The sequence below is a fragment of the Oncorhynchus clarkii genome, chromosome 19 (assembly GCF_045791955.1).
Source record: "Oncorhynchus clarkii lewisi isolate Uvic-CL-2024 chromosome 19, UVic_Ocla_1.0, whole genome shotgun sequence".
Taxonomy (NCBI): Eukaryota; Metazoa; Chordata; class Actinopteri; order Salmoniformes; family Salmonidae; genus Oncorhynchus; species Oncorhynchus clarkii.
In genome coordinates, this window is record NC_092165.1 from 14,820,648 (window position 1) to 14,837,417 (window position 16,770).

Here is a 16,770-nt window from a genome sequence, read left to right on the forward strand (position 1 = left end):
AATTATGATAGATGTGCGGCAGAAGAGGTGGGACTCAGAGCCCAAAGGCCAGCATTTACATGCCGTCCAAAGAAAGGTGGTGGACCAAGATTCAAGGGTCTGATAATGAAGGAAGAGGAAGAGGTGGTGGTTGCGTTTAGGACATTGTACGTCGAACTCGTCATTATGTCTGGTTGGCAAGTATGCAAATGGTTTGTGTACAGAGTGTATGGTTGATGAAACAGTCATGCATGTGTTGATGGATTGTTGTAAGTACAGGGCTCTTTTTATTTTCTTAGTAATACAGGATTCGATAGGAAGGTTTAGTTTCTCTTAATGTTTGTTTCTTTATTCGTTTAGTCTATTCATTTAGCTGTGCTTGACTACACACTCCAGTACAGTAGAGGCGGCATGCACCTCTAACGTTTGAGGACCGCCATAATATTATTGAAGAAGAAGTAAACGGAAGTCAGGCGACCAAATACAAATTCCACGTTAGCGTTATTGTTTAGACGTGTAACACCACCCTAGACTGAGAAAAAAAAAACTAATTGAACTACACCGCATTACATACTTACCTCAGGTAGTGTTTAATTCGCGTTGGGGACTGGACTTGGTTGATAGATGTTATCTAGGTAACGCTAGCTAGCTGCTTAGCTAACAATGGCTAACTGTATGGTTTTTCACACTCAAATAGCCTCCGTCATGGAGGTGCTAGCGAATGCAGCCGTGGCAGAGATCTGTAAACTCGTAGACGACGACTATGCAGTGTTTCGTTTGGAAATAACTCAAAGCCAGAAAGAAAACGGGGCCTTGCGGAGGAAACTACAGCTATTGGAACTAAAGGTGGCACGGGAGCGCGCAGAGAGGACAATACGAGAGCGCGTCCTCGCCAGTCGTCCCAGTAGTGTCAAGGTCCTCGACCGATACAAAGGAATGACAAGAGGTATATTTTGCATAAGGCTGAGGATGCGCGGCCTGTCGACGTTCATATCTCAGTGCCTGTCGCCCTGTTCCGTTCTGCACGTGTGTTAGAATTGGGTCTTGTTAAGCAGGATAGTAACACTTGCGCGAAGACACTATCATATTCTAACAAGATTCTTGATTTACTGCATTTCCTATTATCTACTCAATGAAACCAATGTGATGCATGTTACATAATAATACATCGATCAGTAAATAGTATATCAATAATTTGATTAGTTATCTTACATCCTTGTAAATTCTAGACCGTGTTTGATAAATATACGGTTGAGCATTGACAGTAGCTAACCTACGCCTATTTTCTCCCAATCTCACACTCAGGTGGACATCTCACTGGAGGCCACAGGAGCTTTGTGAAGCCAGCGGGTCACAATACATGGAGCGATGACCAACCAATCACTGTTGACGAGGGCACTCGAACCTCAATTCAGAACATTATTGTGATAGAGGTTAGTGTAATAGAGAGCAATATTAAAGGCGTATTTTTGTAGGCACTAACGGAGGCTTACAACGCCATGGCTCGTTGGCCAAAGCGTATGGGGAAATTATTATTTGTTTTTTTTATAAATGCCGAAAATAAGATCTGGTAAACACAGGCTTAGATCTTATACGTTGTGTAATATGAAAATCATCAGATTACATAATTGAATTTTGAGGCATTTATGTAATCAAAACAAGTGAAAAGATGTGCTAACACAAAAAAATAAAACTACATCTGCCATTGAAGTCTCGCTAACAGATTTAGCTTACCTTATCAAACGGACCCAAAGTTTCTTGATTACAACATCGTTCTCAAAACGATAACCTTCCCGCTGTAGAGATATGTTTGCAGCCTGAAGCAAAACAATATACCATCCTTGAGGTTTCGTTCGATCTGGTAAAGGCCTCCACAGACTGTATGATTTTAGCCGTCTTATGTGGGCAAATTCTTAGGTCGTAAACGATTTATAGGAAGCCTTGTAAGTGTGACCGTCTAGGTCGGCCGATTAAGTACCACTACGTGCGTTCGTAGACTCTGACTTTGTCAGGTTTAGAAATGTTTAGCCTTTATCGTAGAGAGTGGCTGGTGGCGCATAAGAACACAATATAATAGTTTGATTTAAACGGTTACATGCTTTGCAAGAATAACTATTTCCCTAATAATATTTTTCATGACACATCTGAAATCAGGCGATAATGTGCATTTATCAAAATCCCCAATCAAAATAAACATTCTACCACAGCATCCATGTTATTTTGGGTAAGCCTATTTGATTCTGAGTTCAGACATATAACGTTTGTATGTGAAAACTATTTCTAAGATGCATAGTTTTCAGTTTTTCCGAACTCACTTCACTTGTACATAAGCATGTAGTGAGACTTGCGCTGCTGGTGCTGGCACATGCGTAGATCAGATACACCGCTGCAGTCGCAGAATGTGACGACAGAAATTATCCCTATTATACAATCTGGCCAGGTTGATAAAGATTTTTGTAACATGTAGGTCCGTTTTTGATTTGCATTCCAAAAATTCAGCCGCACAAATGTACGTAGAGCTACGTAGAAAGCTATATAAAAAAAAAGCCAACTAGAATGTTGGCGGACTAGATTACGTAGTCGGCGTAGAGATGTAAAGAAAAAAAAATCGGATTTATGTAGTAGTTAAATTTGTTTGACCGTTTGGGACTCGTTAGCAACTTACATATTTTGAGCACATAAAGGCTTCATAATATCAGTCAGTTAACATTACATTTATCTCATAGAACAAAAACTATAACATCTCCGAAGCCTTGTGTGTTAACCTCGGGTCTTACTTTTGGTTTATACCCCTACCTGATGATTTCCCCCCAGAGGAATGCCCAACGAACCAGAGGTAAAAAATGCTAATTCATTTAATATTTTTTTTGGACTACAAGCTGGCGAGCTCAATAGTATTGCATAAAAAACAGTCTCTTCAGTCACTCTTTAAACAATACTGTTTACTCTCTCTCCCTTACTTTCATGTAGGCTATTTTTCCTTTGATTTAATCAGCAGCTCTATTTCCCATGTGTGCTGTTATTCATTAATCTGTGTTGGATGCAGTCTCTCACGATCTGCAAATGTGAGTTGCGGTTTGCTGATTATTGTGAGTTGCTATTTGTTGATTATTAGGAGTACAGTAATACTTCTGGCATTTCTGGAAAGCTCATTCTCCCCCTTTTAAGGAAAACACGTATTTATCCTCTTGACAGTTATGATGGGGAGAAAAATCAGAGCTATAAATTGTTTAACCTGTAGCCAAGGCTTTATAGTATATGGTTAAGTATGGCTGGCATTGGTTACAATCTGCCACAATATCAATGTTGCCAGCTAAGGTATAAGAGGGGATAGTAGAACTAGATGTACAAGGCTATCTGAATGGGAACACGATGGAAGTTAGACTTCACCTAAATATTTTATTATTTAATAGAAAATAATGCACTGACTTACGTGACTAAAATAGCTGTGAATAAGGAAGTGGAAGCTATTATGTGCATGATGGAAGTTAAGTTGGAGGTTTGTATGAACTCTTCAGTAAAACAAAAATAACTACAATGATTAAAATGATTGTGACTATAACTAGACAAAAATTGTCCAGAGTTGTAGTCAACTGATAATAACTAAAACTAAGAAGGATGAAATTACTAAAATGGGTATTTTAGTCATAAAAACTCAATCTAAAATAGGTGAGAAAATGAACACTGCAGCCATCGATCTCTGTGCTCCCCAAAGAGTCACCCTCCAGGCATGTAGGTTAGCCTAGATGTTTGACGAAATCACCATTTCAGTAGTTCATCAAAGTAAATAAGCCATACTTTTAAGACTGCTAAATAAAAACATTAAATCAATTAATGTATTGTCATGTAGAGATACCTAAGCAACTGCATCTCTCTATCGCTCTTCCTCTCCATGTCTGTCTGCCAGCCCCACTGGCAAGAACCAATGAGAACAGGCAGATGAAGATGCAATTGATTCTGGTCATTGTAGTTAATTACCACATGTTCTGTGCTTAACTATGATGAGTTGGGCAACATATCCCAGAGAGAGATATCTCTAGAAAAACGGTGCAAACAACGCGTTGAGAGCAACAACAAACCAACAACAAACTAAATGGAATTCAAATAATTGAGTCCATCAATTAGTTATTTACAAACCAACATTTCGGTAAATAACTCAGCATCACAACAAGCTCTTATTTAATCTGAATAAATGATGACCAAACTACAACTGAGATTTACCAATTAGAAACAATTTGAATATCAAACTCACAAAAATGATAATTATACAATTACTAATTGTGATGGTAATTGTGATTGTAGCCATTTGGAGAACCAGGAAGAAAAAAAAGAATTATGACGGTGATACCACCACAATATAATTGAAAAGCCCAGACTGTCTTCTCAAAGGTACAACAGGACCTGACACAGTGGCATGTATGGCCTTAATTAGAGATACGGATCAAAAAGGAATGTCCATTAGAGGGCAAATGAATTGCTGAGTCTCAGGAGGATAGGGGAGCTTGTGAGACTTCTCCACGGCGTTGTTATCCAATTCAAGTCATGTACCAATAATAAGCTCCTCTCTTCTTGTCAGTCTGTAGATGCAGATGCTGCAGGGCCCGGAGGATCGCCTCTGGTGAAGCAGGAGAAGTCTGAAGGAGAGGAGGACCCACGGCACAACAGAGACATCCAAACTGGAGCAGCGGCTGGAGTGCCCTCTATAGCCACGGAGGACAACACCACCGCTCCAGCGCAGCCCAGGACCCAACGCAGCATCACGGAGGTCAGTGGAACGCCGAACGCCGTCCTCAAGTCCGAGACAGACACAAAGACTTTAACTGTAACACGCAGGCTCTTACACACAGGATTTGACCACAGATCAGACCCAGAGAGACTGGGGCTGGGGAGACTGGGCTGTCCTTCTGCTCCCAGCTCAGAGTACCTACCAGTATTTCACCAGACCCAGAGGACGGTACATTCCCGTGGAGATGGTGAAGGTGACACATTAGACACTGGCAGTGATGATCTGTCTTCCTCTTACGCTACAGAGATGGAACCTGGCAACATATCCTTGGGTTTAGAGACACAGACTGATCTGTCTAGAGGGTACTGGAACCAGTACAGTAGTAGTGTATACTCTGCAGGGTGCCTAGATAAGAAAAGGGAGGGTCTGGTCGTAGATGTGAAAGTGGAGGGCGATGCTCCACCCACATGGAATGCAGATAGTCACCTAGGAGACCGACACTCACAGGGCAGAGAATTCTTAGATTACAGAGGAAGCTTAGAGACTAATCCAAATGTCGCAACCCACTCCCCTTTACATGCATTCAGGGATCGCGACCCAGTGTCCGCTTCGATGGGGCTTTCTGATTCACACGGCCCCGTCCTTTTCGATCAGGTCTTGAACTCAAACGACCAAAGGGCAAACGCTCGGGGAGGTGGAGAAACATCAGGCAATACTAAAGAGAAACGGTTCCTCTGCATGTTCTGTAACAAAGGCTTCAGCTGCCCCCAGAAGGTGGAGAGGCACCAGAGGATCCACACAGGTGAGAAACCCTACAGCTGCCCCCAGTGTGAGAAAAGGTTCTCCCGCCAGGACCACTTGAAGTTGCACCAGAAGGTCCACACAGGGGAGAAACCCTACAGCTGCCCCCAGTGTCACATGCGCTTTACCCAGGCTGGCAACCTGAAGATGCACCTGAAGGTCCACACGGGAGAGAGGCCATTCGCCTGTACGCACTGCGGGAAGAAGTTCTCAGAGAGAAGATACCTCAGGATACACCAGCAGAAAAACCATTCCACTCTAACATAGAAAGTAACCATTCCACTCAATAGCTTCTGGCGTTTAGATCAAACCCTGCATTAAAGACAAACACAAATTTACATTGTTGTCAACATAAATTATGCATTTTGAATAACCAGAGTAACAGATTTCAGTGTTGAATATTCCTGGGCAGAATATTGCATCCAGACATTGTGATATACACTGAATGTATAAAACATTAGGAACACCTTCTCTTTCTATGACAGACTGACCAGGTGAATCCAGGTGAAAGCTATGATCCCTTATTGATGTCACCTGTTAAATCAACTTCAGTCTGTAAATGAAGGGGAGGAGGCAGGTTAAAGAAGGATTTTAAAGCCTTGAGACATGGATAGTGTGTGTGTGCCATTTTAGAGGGTGACTGGGCAAGACAGACTAAAGTGCCTTTGAATGAGGTATGATTGTAGGTGCCAGGCGTACTGGTTTGAGTGTGTCAAGAACCGCAATGCTGCTGGGTGTTTCACTCAACATTTTCCTGTGTGTATCAAGAATGGTCCACCACCCAAAGGACATCCAGCCAACTTAACACAACGTTGGAAGCATTGGAGTCAACATGGGCCAGCATCTCTGTGGAACGCTTTCGACATCTTGTTGGGTCCATGTCCTGACGAATTAAGGCTGTTCTGAGGGCAAAAGGGGGTGCAACTCAGTATTAGGAAGGTGTTCCTTATGTTTTGTACACTCGGTGTATAAGGCACATTCACTCCTGAGAATCTGTTTCATATTGTGTTTGTGCTGTGTAGGATATATGATGTTCAGAAATGAACCCAAAACACTTTTAATGAGAAAATGAATAGTTTATGAAGATCATGCAGATTTCTTTGATGTGTATGTGTGGTTTTCATATGGTATATTTAACACTTGTTTATGTTTAGCCCCTTCCACTTGTGGAAATTGGTCAATATGGATTGGGCCAAATTGAAATTTCTACCAGATTAACTATTAAAAGCATATGCATTACCATGGTAGAAATTGAAGGAGAACACTTTAGAGTTGATGGGGAAATTATTTGACCAAAGGTGAAGACAACAGTTCACCTGACACAAGACTGAATCCAAACATTACACGGTTGATTTTATGTGCATTGGACATTTACTGTACTTTTCATGGCATTTGTCAATAACAAAATCTGAAAATACTCTGGAAACATTCAGTAACAAAATATGAATATTCATTGTAATTTTGGAGTGGGAGCAAGATAAGTAAAAAATGGTTTGAGTCAAATGTATTTATATAGCCCTTCTTACACCAGCTGATATATCAATGTGCTGTACAGAAACCCAGCCTAAAACCCCAAACAGCAAGCAATGCAGGTGTAGAAGCACGGTGGCAGGAAAAACTCCCTAGAAAGGCAGAAACCTAGGAAGAAACCTAGAGAGGAACCAGGCTATGAGGGGTGGCCAGTCCTCTTCTGGCTGTGCCGGGTGGAGATTATAACAGAACATGGCCAAGATGTTCAAATGTTCATAAATAACCAGCATGGTCAAATAATAATAATCACAGTAGTTGTTGAGGGTGCAACAAGTCAGCACCTCAGGAGTAAATGTCAGATGGCTTTTCATAGTCGATCATTAAGAGTATCTCTACCGCTCCTGCTGTCTTTAGAGAGTTGAAAAGAGCAGGTCTGGGACAGGTAGCACGTCCAGCTCAGGGTTCCATAGCCGCAGGCAGAACAGTTGAAACTGGAGCAGCAGCACAGCCAGTTGGACTGGGGACAGCAAGGAGTCATCATGCCAGGTAGTCCTGAGGCATGGTCCTAGGGCTCAGGTCCTCCGAGAGAAAGAGACAATTAGAGAGAGAGCATACTTAAATTCACACAGGACACGGGATAAGACCGAAGGAATACTCCAGATATAACAGACTGACCCTAGCCCCCCGACACAAACTACTGCAGCATAAATACTGGAGGCTGAGACAGGAGCGGTCAGGAGACACTGCTGCCCCATCCAATGATACCCCCGGACAGGGCCAAACAGGCAGGATATAACCCCACCCACTTTTCCAAAGCACAGCCCCCACACCACTAGAGGGATATCTTCAACCACCAACTTACCATCCTGAGACAAGGCTGAGTATAGCCCACAAAGATCTCCGCCACGGCACAACCCAATGGGGGTCGCCAACCTAGTGAGAGGTCTAACTGGTTAAAGAGGTGTGCATTGTTCCGAAGTAATTTCAGTGCACTTTTATGACTTTATGGCTTATTTGAGCTCTGCTTGCATTGCCATTGAGGAACTGAGGCAAGCACACTTGCAGTTTTTTGTTTGGAACACAACCCTGCGTCCCCACCATCACACAATTCGAGACCTAAAGGCTCTCACATTTTGGTCAAAAATGTGTTATTCACATAGTTGCTCTTTAGTTGGTACTACACGTGTGATGTCAGATTTGTGATAAAGACAACTTACGATGGTAAAAGAAAAAGTGATATCTTCGCAAACATCTTTGAAACCCAGGTTGACATTTCAGAGCCATAAGGTTCTATCTGTGAATGACCCCCCCCCCCCAAAAAAAAAAAACTGATTTGCAAATGTCTCAAGATTTTTATACCCTGCACTTCAGGTACCTTTTAAAGTGAGGACTTTATTGGGTTATGAAAGAAGAATTCATTACAAAACAGTTCTGAGATCTGGGATGAGAACTTTGATGTTCAATATCTCAGAACTATGCTTTGCGCAGATAGAACTTTGAACTCCCAAGGTCACGAATTACTGTTGCTGTTTACGTAATCTCACATTTTTCTATTAGAAATCGCAATCTGGGTCAGGTGGGCATAATTTGACAGCGTATCCTATTGTCAACATGACTAGCTAATACAGTGGTAGGCTTTCAAAAGGTACTTCAGACAAACAGACTGTAATTTTGGTGCATATAGAATGGAGTCATGAGTGTATTCAAGTGCGTGTTCCTCGGCTAAGGTTCTACACAATACGACAAACACAGTCTCATTGTGTTCAGGACAACCCAGGGTTTAACGCATGTCGTCCTTGTAACTGTGGATCAAACATGGCGATCATAAACGTTGATACTCTAAATGACATGTTTTCCAATATGGAAATGTGAAGTGCACATTTGGACTCACAGGTGTGTGGTTTGCTTGTATGACATCAGTGGTAGTTATTATAATCCTCAACGTCTCATCTTTCAGAACGCATTGACTCAATTTCCAGCATTCCCCTCACTCAGACAACAACAAATGTGCTAAAGTAACCCAATTAACAGGTGGGATGGGGACATCTTGTTGCGCAGTGCTCAAGTTTATAACGGCTGTCAGTCAAATCTCATACAGTGATGGGAAGCGGAGCTCTGACATCATATATAGCATGTTACTGCACAGCCACTGCATTCCAATTTAGGCGCTTATCAATGTCAAAATCTTGTATTTTCAACCTGTACACGGAATGACGGGGTGTGAGTGGAAAGGGTTAATATACACAAAATGGGACTTTTCATTCTAAGACTTTCACTGAAACTCGCTTTAGTATACATCACATCTGATCTCACCCTATTCTGCATACACCAGACAGCACTTTATAACCAATATACACTTACTAAATATACCTACACATACCCACACACTAACAAACACCTACTGTACCCGTCATTATAGTTTAGTCAGGTTTGTCTTTTTATTTTTTTTACTTATCATAGCTGGCTTGTTTTTACCCACATATTTATGTCCACCATGATGGGTTTAACAACAATGAAGTCATTCTGTAACTACAGTGGGGATGGGTAAACACACCACGTTGAAAGTCCATGCCTTTCAATCATCAAACCATCAATGCTGCATCATGTACCTTTTTGGGCGACCCCACCAAATTCACATAGAAATGACAGTTGTAGATCTGTCATTCTTATTGAAAGCAAGTCTAATAAGCGGTAGATCTGTTCTATGTGCACTATTTTTATGCTTCGCGTTCGTAAGTTTAATTTTTGCGTCTTTAACTTCCGGTTTTGTACACCAGCTGGAAATACTTTTTGGTTATTGAAAATATATTTCACAGCGGTTTAGATGGTACAACGATTCTCTACACTTAGATAGGGTTGGGCGGTATCCAGATTGTCATACTGTCCTCTCAACCCAGGAAACAAACAAATAAAAGCCCATTGGGTGTCTATTACCAGAATTCTCACAAAATTGTCACAATTAATAGCGAATTTCCATGGAGGCTGATAGCTAAATATGTTAACAAGCACAAACGAAAATAAACAAATTGCAAAGACAGGCAATCCAGCTCATGAAGTTAAACATACAGTGGGGCAAAAAAGTATTTAGTCAGCCACCAATTGTGCAAGTTCTCCCACTTAAAAAGTTGAGGCCTGTAATTTTCCTCATAGGTACACTTCAACTATGACAGACAAAATTAGGAATAAACATCCAGAAAATCACATTGTAGGATTTTTAATGAATTTATTTGCAAATTATGGTGGAAAATAAATATTTTGTAAACGCAGATCTAAAATGCTTCTTATTTTAAATTCTGCTCGGCATCAGAGCAATTTTGTACTTCAGTTGCAACTCATCTTGAATGAGAATTCACGAACAGGCAGACAGTACTCTGAGTGATGTGTAGCTTTTTTTTTCTCCGGTACATTTCTTGGTGTAGCCAGTCTATTTTCGATGGTAAAGTGCTAGATTCACTTTAAGCATTTATATTAGGACAAGTAGCTAGCTACCTTCTTTCTATGATAGGTCTAAACATTAGAAAGATATTGGCCATCCATCGTTTTTGGTCGGAAAAAAAGACAGCTTTTTCATTGTAAGTTAATTTACTTGTGTGGCTGCCAGCCAAATTGCGTTGCACTTCTGTTGTCATCTAATGAAAATTAAGCTATTTTCTGCCTGTGTTGCAATAATGTATTATCTGTGAGGAAAAACTATAGTTGCACGTCCTTGATCACTCTATTGAAGAAAAAAAACTCCCAGTTTACTTTAAATATAAAACGCGACCCCTGTCAATACACAGCTGGATTTAACTGCTCCCGCTTTCCCCTGTAGTGCTATTTACAAACAAACACGTGACTGGCTCAACTGTGCTGGGGACCTAAGTAAGCTTCGTGTTGATGCCATGTTTCATGAGCTGAAATAAAATATCCCTGAAATTTTCCATATGCACAACAAAACGTAATTCTCTCATGTTGTCCATACATTTCTTTACATCCCTGTTAGTGAGCATTTCTCCTTTGCCAAGATAATCCATCCACCTAACAGGTGTGGCATATCAAGAAAACGATTAAACAGCATGCTCATTACACAGGTGCACCTTGTGCTGGGGACAAAAGGCCACTCTTAAATGTGATTGCAGGATAGTCCATTAGAGCTGTTGCCAGAGAATTGAATGTTCATTCATTTACTATCAGCCACCTCCATTTTAGAAAATTTGGCATTACGTCCAACTGGCCTCACAACCGCAGACCATGTGTAACCACGCCAGCCAAGGACCTCCACACCTGGCTTCTTCATCTGAGGGATCGTCTGAGACCAGCCACCTGGACAACTGATGAAACTGGGTTTGCATCAGTGTTTCTGCAAAAACTGTCAAACTGTTTTAGGGAAGCTCATCTGCATGCTCATCGTCCTCACCAGGGTCTTGACCTGACTGCAGTTCGGCATCATAACCAACTTCAGTGGGCAAATTCTCACCTTTGATGGCCACTGGCACGCTGGAGAAGTTTGCTCTTCACGCATGAATCCCGGTTTCCACTGTACTGGGCAGATGGCATCGTGTGGGCGAGCGGTTTGCTGATGTCAACGTTCTGAACGGAGTGCCTCATGATGGCGATGGGGTTATGGTATGGGCAGGCATAAGCTACATACAATGAACACAATTGCATTTTATCAATGGCAATTTGAATGCACAGAGTTGCCGTGACGAGATCCTGAGGCCCATTGTCGTGCCATTCATCCGCCTCCATCACCTCATGTTTCAGCATGATAATGCACGGCCCCATGTCTCAAGGATCTGTACACAGTTCCTGTTCTTTCCCAGTTCTTCCATGGCCTGCATACTTACCAGACATGTCACCCATAGAGCATGTTTGTGATGCTCTGGATCGTCGTGTACGAAAGTGTTCCAGTTCCCGCCAATATCCAACAACTTTGCACAGCCATTGAAGAAGAGTGGGACAACATTCCACAGGCCACAGTCAACAGCCTGATCAACTCTATGTGAAGGAGATGTGTCGCGCTGCACGAGGCAAATGGTGGTCACACCAGATACTGACTGGATTTCTGATCCACGCCCCTACTTGTTTTTAAGGTATCTGTGACCAACAGATGCATATCTGTATTCCCAGTCATGTGAAATCCATAGATTAGGGCCAAATAAATGTATTTCAATTGACTGATTTCCTTATATGAACTGTAACAATGTAAAATCTTTGAAATTGCTCCATGTAGCGTTTTTATATTTTGTTCAGTGTACATTTGTATAGTATCAAATCAACTAACATGTTTGCATAGTGTCATATCAACTAGCATGTTTGTATAGTACTCATAGCAGTCCCTCATTGCCCAATCAGAAGATGCTCATAGCAGGGTGCTCATATAAGATTTCTTGATCCAACATCCTCTCCCTCTGTATCTCTTACAGCCAGTAGACATGGAGGATGGGAAGCCTGATCTGCTGCTGGTCAAAGAGGAGACAATAGAAGATGGACCAGAGAGCATTGACCTGCTGAGTGGACTAAAGATGGGGGAGCAAGGTAAGGGAGAAATACATATAGCCTCCATACAGTAATATATCTTCAATGGGAATAGTGATGCGCCTGGCTATTATAATTTTGAAAAAACGTTTTTTTCATAAAATTAAGTTAATACAACATGTTTACATACAAAAACACACATTATAACGTATGAACATGACCAGGGCCTGATTTCCCTATAGCGATGGAACTTAGGCGTACAAGTTTTTTTTACAGATGCTTCTTTCTTACAACGTCCTAAAATGTAACATGCGTTTCCCAAAACACCAAGCAGAGAGAACGTTCGCTAAGTGCGTTGTTGAGGCATGTGTCGATACTGATAGGATCGAAAGAACGGCAGCCCTGCTCTCAGATCAGCGTTCTCCCTTTCCAATCTTACCTTTAACATTTGAATTATTCCACAATACTGACGACGGATCAGCTCCTAGAGATAGTATCACCTATGGCTACAAATACTGAGGTGGCTTATTCTAATGCTTACCCTATAATAATGCACTAGATCAAGGTTTGGAACATCGTTGCGCACATGTTACACATCATTACATATATTGAGGCCAAAATTACAGACAGTAGCATACAAGGAGCTAAATAAAGCTCCATTGAATTAACATTCAAAATACAGGTCTCTGTAGCCTATAGGCCTACTATATTTATTTTAATACAGTCATCTAGGTTTTAATTTGAAGCATCTTTATATCCTTTGCTTGTTATGCAAAGAAATGAGCAACTTTGTATTTGTAGTTTTGTAGTCACTGTCACATTCGTTCTGAAGTTGTCGGCTGTCACAGAAAGACCGGTAAACATCTTGATTTTGTGTTTAGCGGACATCTTGATTGTGTGTATAAAGTGATGCGGATGGGCAAAAATGCATCTAACAACATACTTAGCTGTTCTACATGTGGTCTGAGGCAGTCGTTAAACAACAAGCCTTTTCAAGAGCAACTTTAGTAATGATGGTTTTGGGAAACCGATTAACGATGCTCATACCAAGGTTCTAACGATGAACATAGCCTTAAGATGCTTTTGGGAAACCGGGCCCAAGTAACTAACTAAAAAAAACTCTACATGTAAAGTTCTCTGCCATGTTTTTAAAGTCTGTTTTCTAAACGCATCCTGCAGGTGGTTGGCTGGAGGATAACAGAGAAGACTGGTCGGCCATTTTGGATTCCCAGACCCAGACGGGTGCCAAGGGCCCAGTGGATAACATCACTGAGCAGGCCAGGACCAGAGGCGACATAGTGGAGGTCAGTGGATGGGACAGCATCTTCAACTCTGGACTGGGGAACAACACTGTTTACCACAACCAGAAACAGACAGTCGAACACAAAACAACAACTGAACATAGTCTCCATGACAACAGACTGGCTGAGACCAGGGCGAGGCGTAGATTTTGTCTGCGGGGACGGGGAGGTGTCGGTATGCAGCGGGAGAGAACAGACACAGACTCCTCGAGTGATGCTCCGGCCTGCTCTTATAGTTGTGATTCAGAGAGACTGACGGCGCCTCAGGTTAACCCCCTAACAGGTGCTGCCTTCAGCCTGCCTTCTATAGGATCTATCAACTGGAACATGGACCCTGCAACAACACAGACACTCCCTGGCCTTCATCCTCCTCACACTCTCCTAATGTTAAACCAGACCTCGGACAATGCCAAAACACTGAATGGCTACACAAGCCCATTGACAAATGATGGTAATAGAGACGGAATCAGTAAAGGTGGCGGCACCAAAGAAAAGCGCTTCCCGTCTTCATTCTGTGGGAAAGTCTTCAGTTTCCCCGAACAGGTGGAGCTCCACCAGAGGATGCACACAGGGGGGAAACCTTTCGGCTGCCACCTGTGCCGGGTCAGTTTTTCAGACTCGTCCAACCTGAAGAGGCACCTGAGGGTCCACACAGGGGAGAAACCGTACAGCTGCCCCCAGTGTGAGAAGAGGTTCTCCCGCCAGCACAATATGAAGATGCACCTGAAGGTCCACACGGGATAGATGTTGTTCGCCTGTACGCACTGCAGGAAGGTGTTCTCAGAGAGGAGCTTCCTGAGGACACAACAGAAAATGCACACAGCGCATGTAGTGCCTTCACAGTGCCTTCACAAGGTTTTCACACCCCTTGATTTTTCCACATTTTGTTGTTACAGCCTGAATTTAAAATGGATTACATTTAGATTTTTTGGTCACTGGCCTACACACAATACCCCACAATTTCAAAGTGTAATTATGTTTTTAGAAATGTTTACAAATTAATAAAAAATGAAAAGCTGAAACCCCTTTGTTATGGCAAGCCTAAATAAGGTCAGGAGTAAACATGTGCTTAACAAGTCTCATAATACGTTTTATGGACTCACTCTGTGTGCAATGATAGTGTTTAACCTAATTGTTTTATGACTACCTCATCTCTGTACCCCACACATACAATTATCTTTAAAGTCCTTCAATCGAGCAGTGAATTTCAAACAGATTCAACCACAAAGACCAGGGAGGTTTTCCAATGCTCCGCAAAGAAGGGCACCTATTTGTAGATGGGTACAAATTTAAAAAAGCAGACATTGAATATCCTTCTGAGAATGGTGAAGTTATGAATTACACTTTGAATGAAGTATCAAAACACCCAGTCACTACAAAGATACAAGCGTCCTTCCTAACTCAGTTTCCGGAGAGGAAGGAAACCACTCGGGGATTTCACCATGAGGACAATGGTGACTTTAAAATAGTTTGAGTTTAATGGTTGTGATGTGAGAACTGAGGATGGATCAACAACATTGTAGTTACTCCACAATACTAACCTAATTGACAGAGTGAAAAGAAGGAAGCCTAAATATTCCAAAACATACATCCTGTTTTCCAAAAAATTGACAAAGCAATTCACTTTTTGTCTTGAAAACGAAGTGTATGTTTGGGGCAAATCCAATAAAACACATTACTGAGTACCACTCTCTATATTTTCAAGCATAGTGCTGGCTACATCCTGTTATGGGTATGCTTGGAATTGTTAAGGAATGGGACGTTTTTCAGGATAAAAAAAGAAACTGAATGGAGCTAAGCACAGGCAAAATCCTAGAGGAAAACCTGGTTCAGTCTGCTTTCCACCAGACACTGGGAGATTAATTCACCTTTCACTAGGACAATAACCTAAAACACAAGGCCAAATCTACACTGGAGTTGCTTACCAAGAAGAAAATAAATGTTCTTGAGTGGCCGAGTTACAGTTTTGACTTAAATCTGCTTAAATCTATGGCAAGACCTGAAAATGGTTGTCTAGCAATGGCCAACAATCAATTTGACAGAGTTTGAAGAATTTTGTTTTAAGAATAATGGGCAAATGTTGAACAATCCAGGTGTGGAAAGCTCTTAGAGACTTACCCAGAGAAACTCACAGCTGTAATCGCTGCCAAAAGTGATTCTAACATGTATTGACTCGGGGGGTTGAATGTAGAAACAGTATATTAATGTTTTCTAATTATTTACTTTTTTACTGATGTTTGATAGTATTTTTAGTAAGATCATTGACAAAAAAAGTACAAATCCAATTTATCCCACTTTTGTAACACAACAATGTGGAAAAATTCAAGGTATGTGAATACTTTCTGAAGGCACTGTAGTACTATTTAGTTTGTTTGTAGTTAATTCTGCTGGTTTGGGTTGTAGTATGGAACTGGATGAGGTGAACTGAGGAAAGAATGAGTATGATAAGGCAGAGTAGATGATATGGTGGTGATGATGTCTGTAAAAATGCTTCACTGATGAAAAGTGACAACCTGTCATGTTGTTTGACGTTGGTGTTTTATGAGGAAATTATAGTGCCTTAATTCATGTTTACTTGACATAAAGTAGTGAAGATGTGTGTAATGTTGAATCTTTTCAAAAACTATTCTAAAATGTTTTTCATCAAAGCGAGATTTACTTAAAAGGTCAAGTGTTACCATACTGAGAAAAGTTACTACTTGTTATGTATTGTTTTGTACAATAAAAGTACTGTACACCAGGTTATGTGAATGTATGACCATTTTGTTCAAATGAAATACATAATTGACTCTGTGCTGTCTGACTTGGTTATTTTTTCCTTCTCTCAGTCGAACCAAAACATTATACTTAATTCCTGAATCAACACATATGGACATTTTTTATAATAAACTCCAATGACTCCATATTGCTAGGTACTTTAATCACATTGTTAGAGATGGGCTTGACATTTTATAATATGTCATGTTCAGCAAAGACTTAGAAACCTTTATATGCTCTTCAGTACAATTCGTTTTTAGGGCAGTGACAGGATCTCTG

At 41.3% G+C, this 16,770-nt stretch overlaps 1 protein-coding gene across 2 annotated transcripts; it reads left to right on the forward strand.

Moving 5' to 3' along the window:
* The first annotated feature begins 425 nt into the window (after nt 1-425).
* LOC139374796 (uncharacterized) lies at nt 426-16,527 on the forward strand. Of its 2 annotated transcripts, XM_071115938.1 has the most exons (5): nt 426-925; nt 1,285-1,412; nt 4,556-4,744; nt 12,382-12,493; nt 13,613-16,527. In XM_071115938.1, exons 1-5 carry the CDS (start codon nt 643-645, stop codon nt 14,476-14,478), a joined length of 1,578 nt encoding a protein of 525 aa, XP_070972039.1. In that variant the 5' UTR covers nt 426-642; the 3' UTR covers nt 14,479-16,527. The 2 variants fall into 2 exon arrangements, with proteins under 2 accessions (XP_070972039.1, XP_070972038.1); XM_071115937.1 differs by lacking the exons at nt 12,382-12,493; nt 13,613-16,527 and having other exon boundaries at nt 430-925; nt 4,556-7,009.
* Nucleotides 16,528-16,770: the final 243 nt, after the last annotated feature.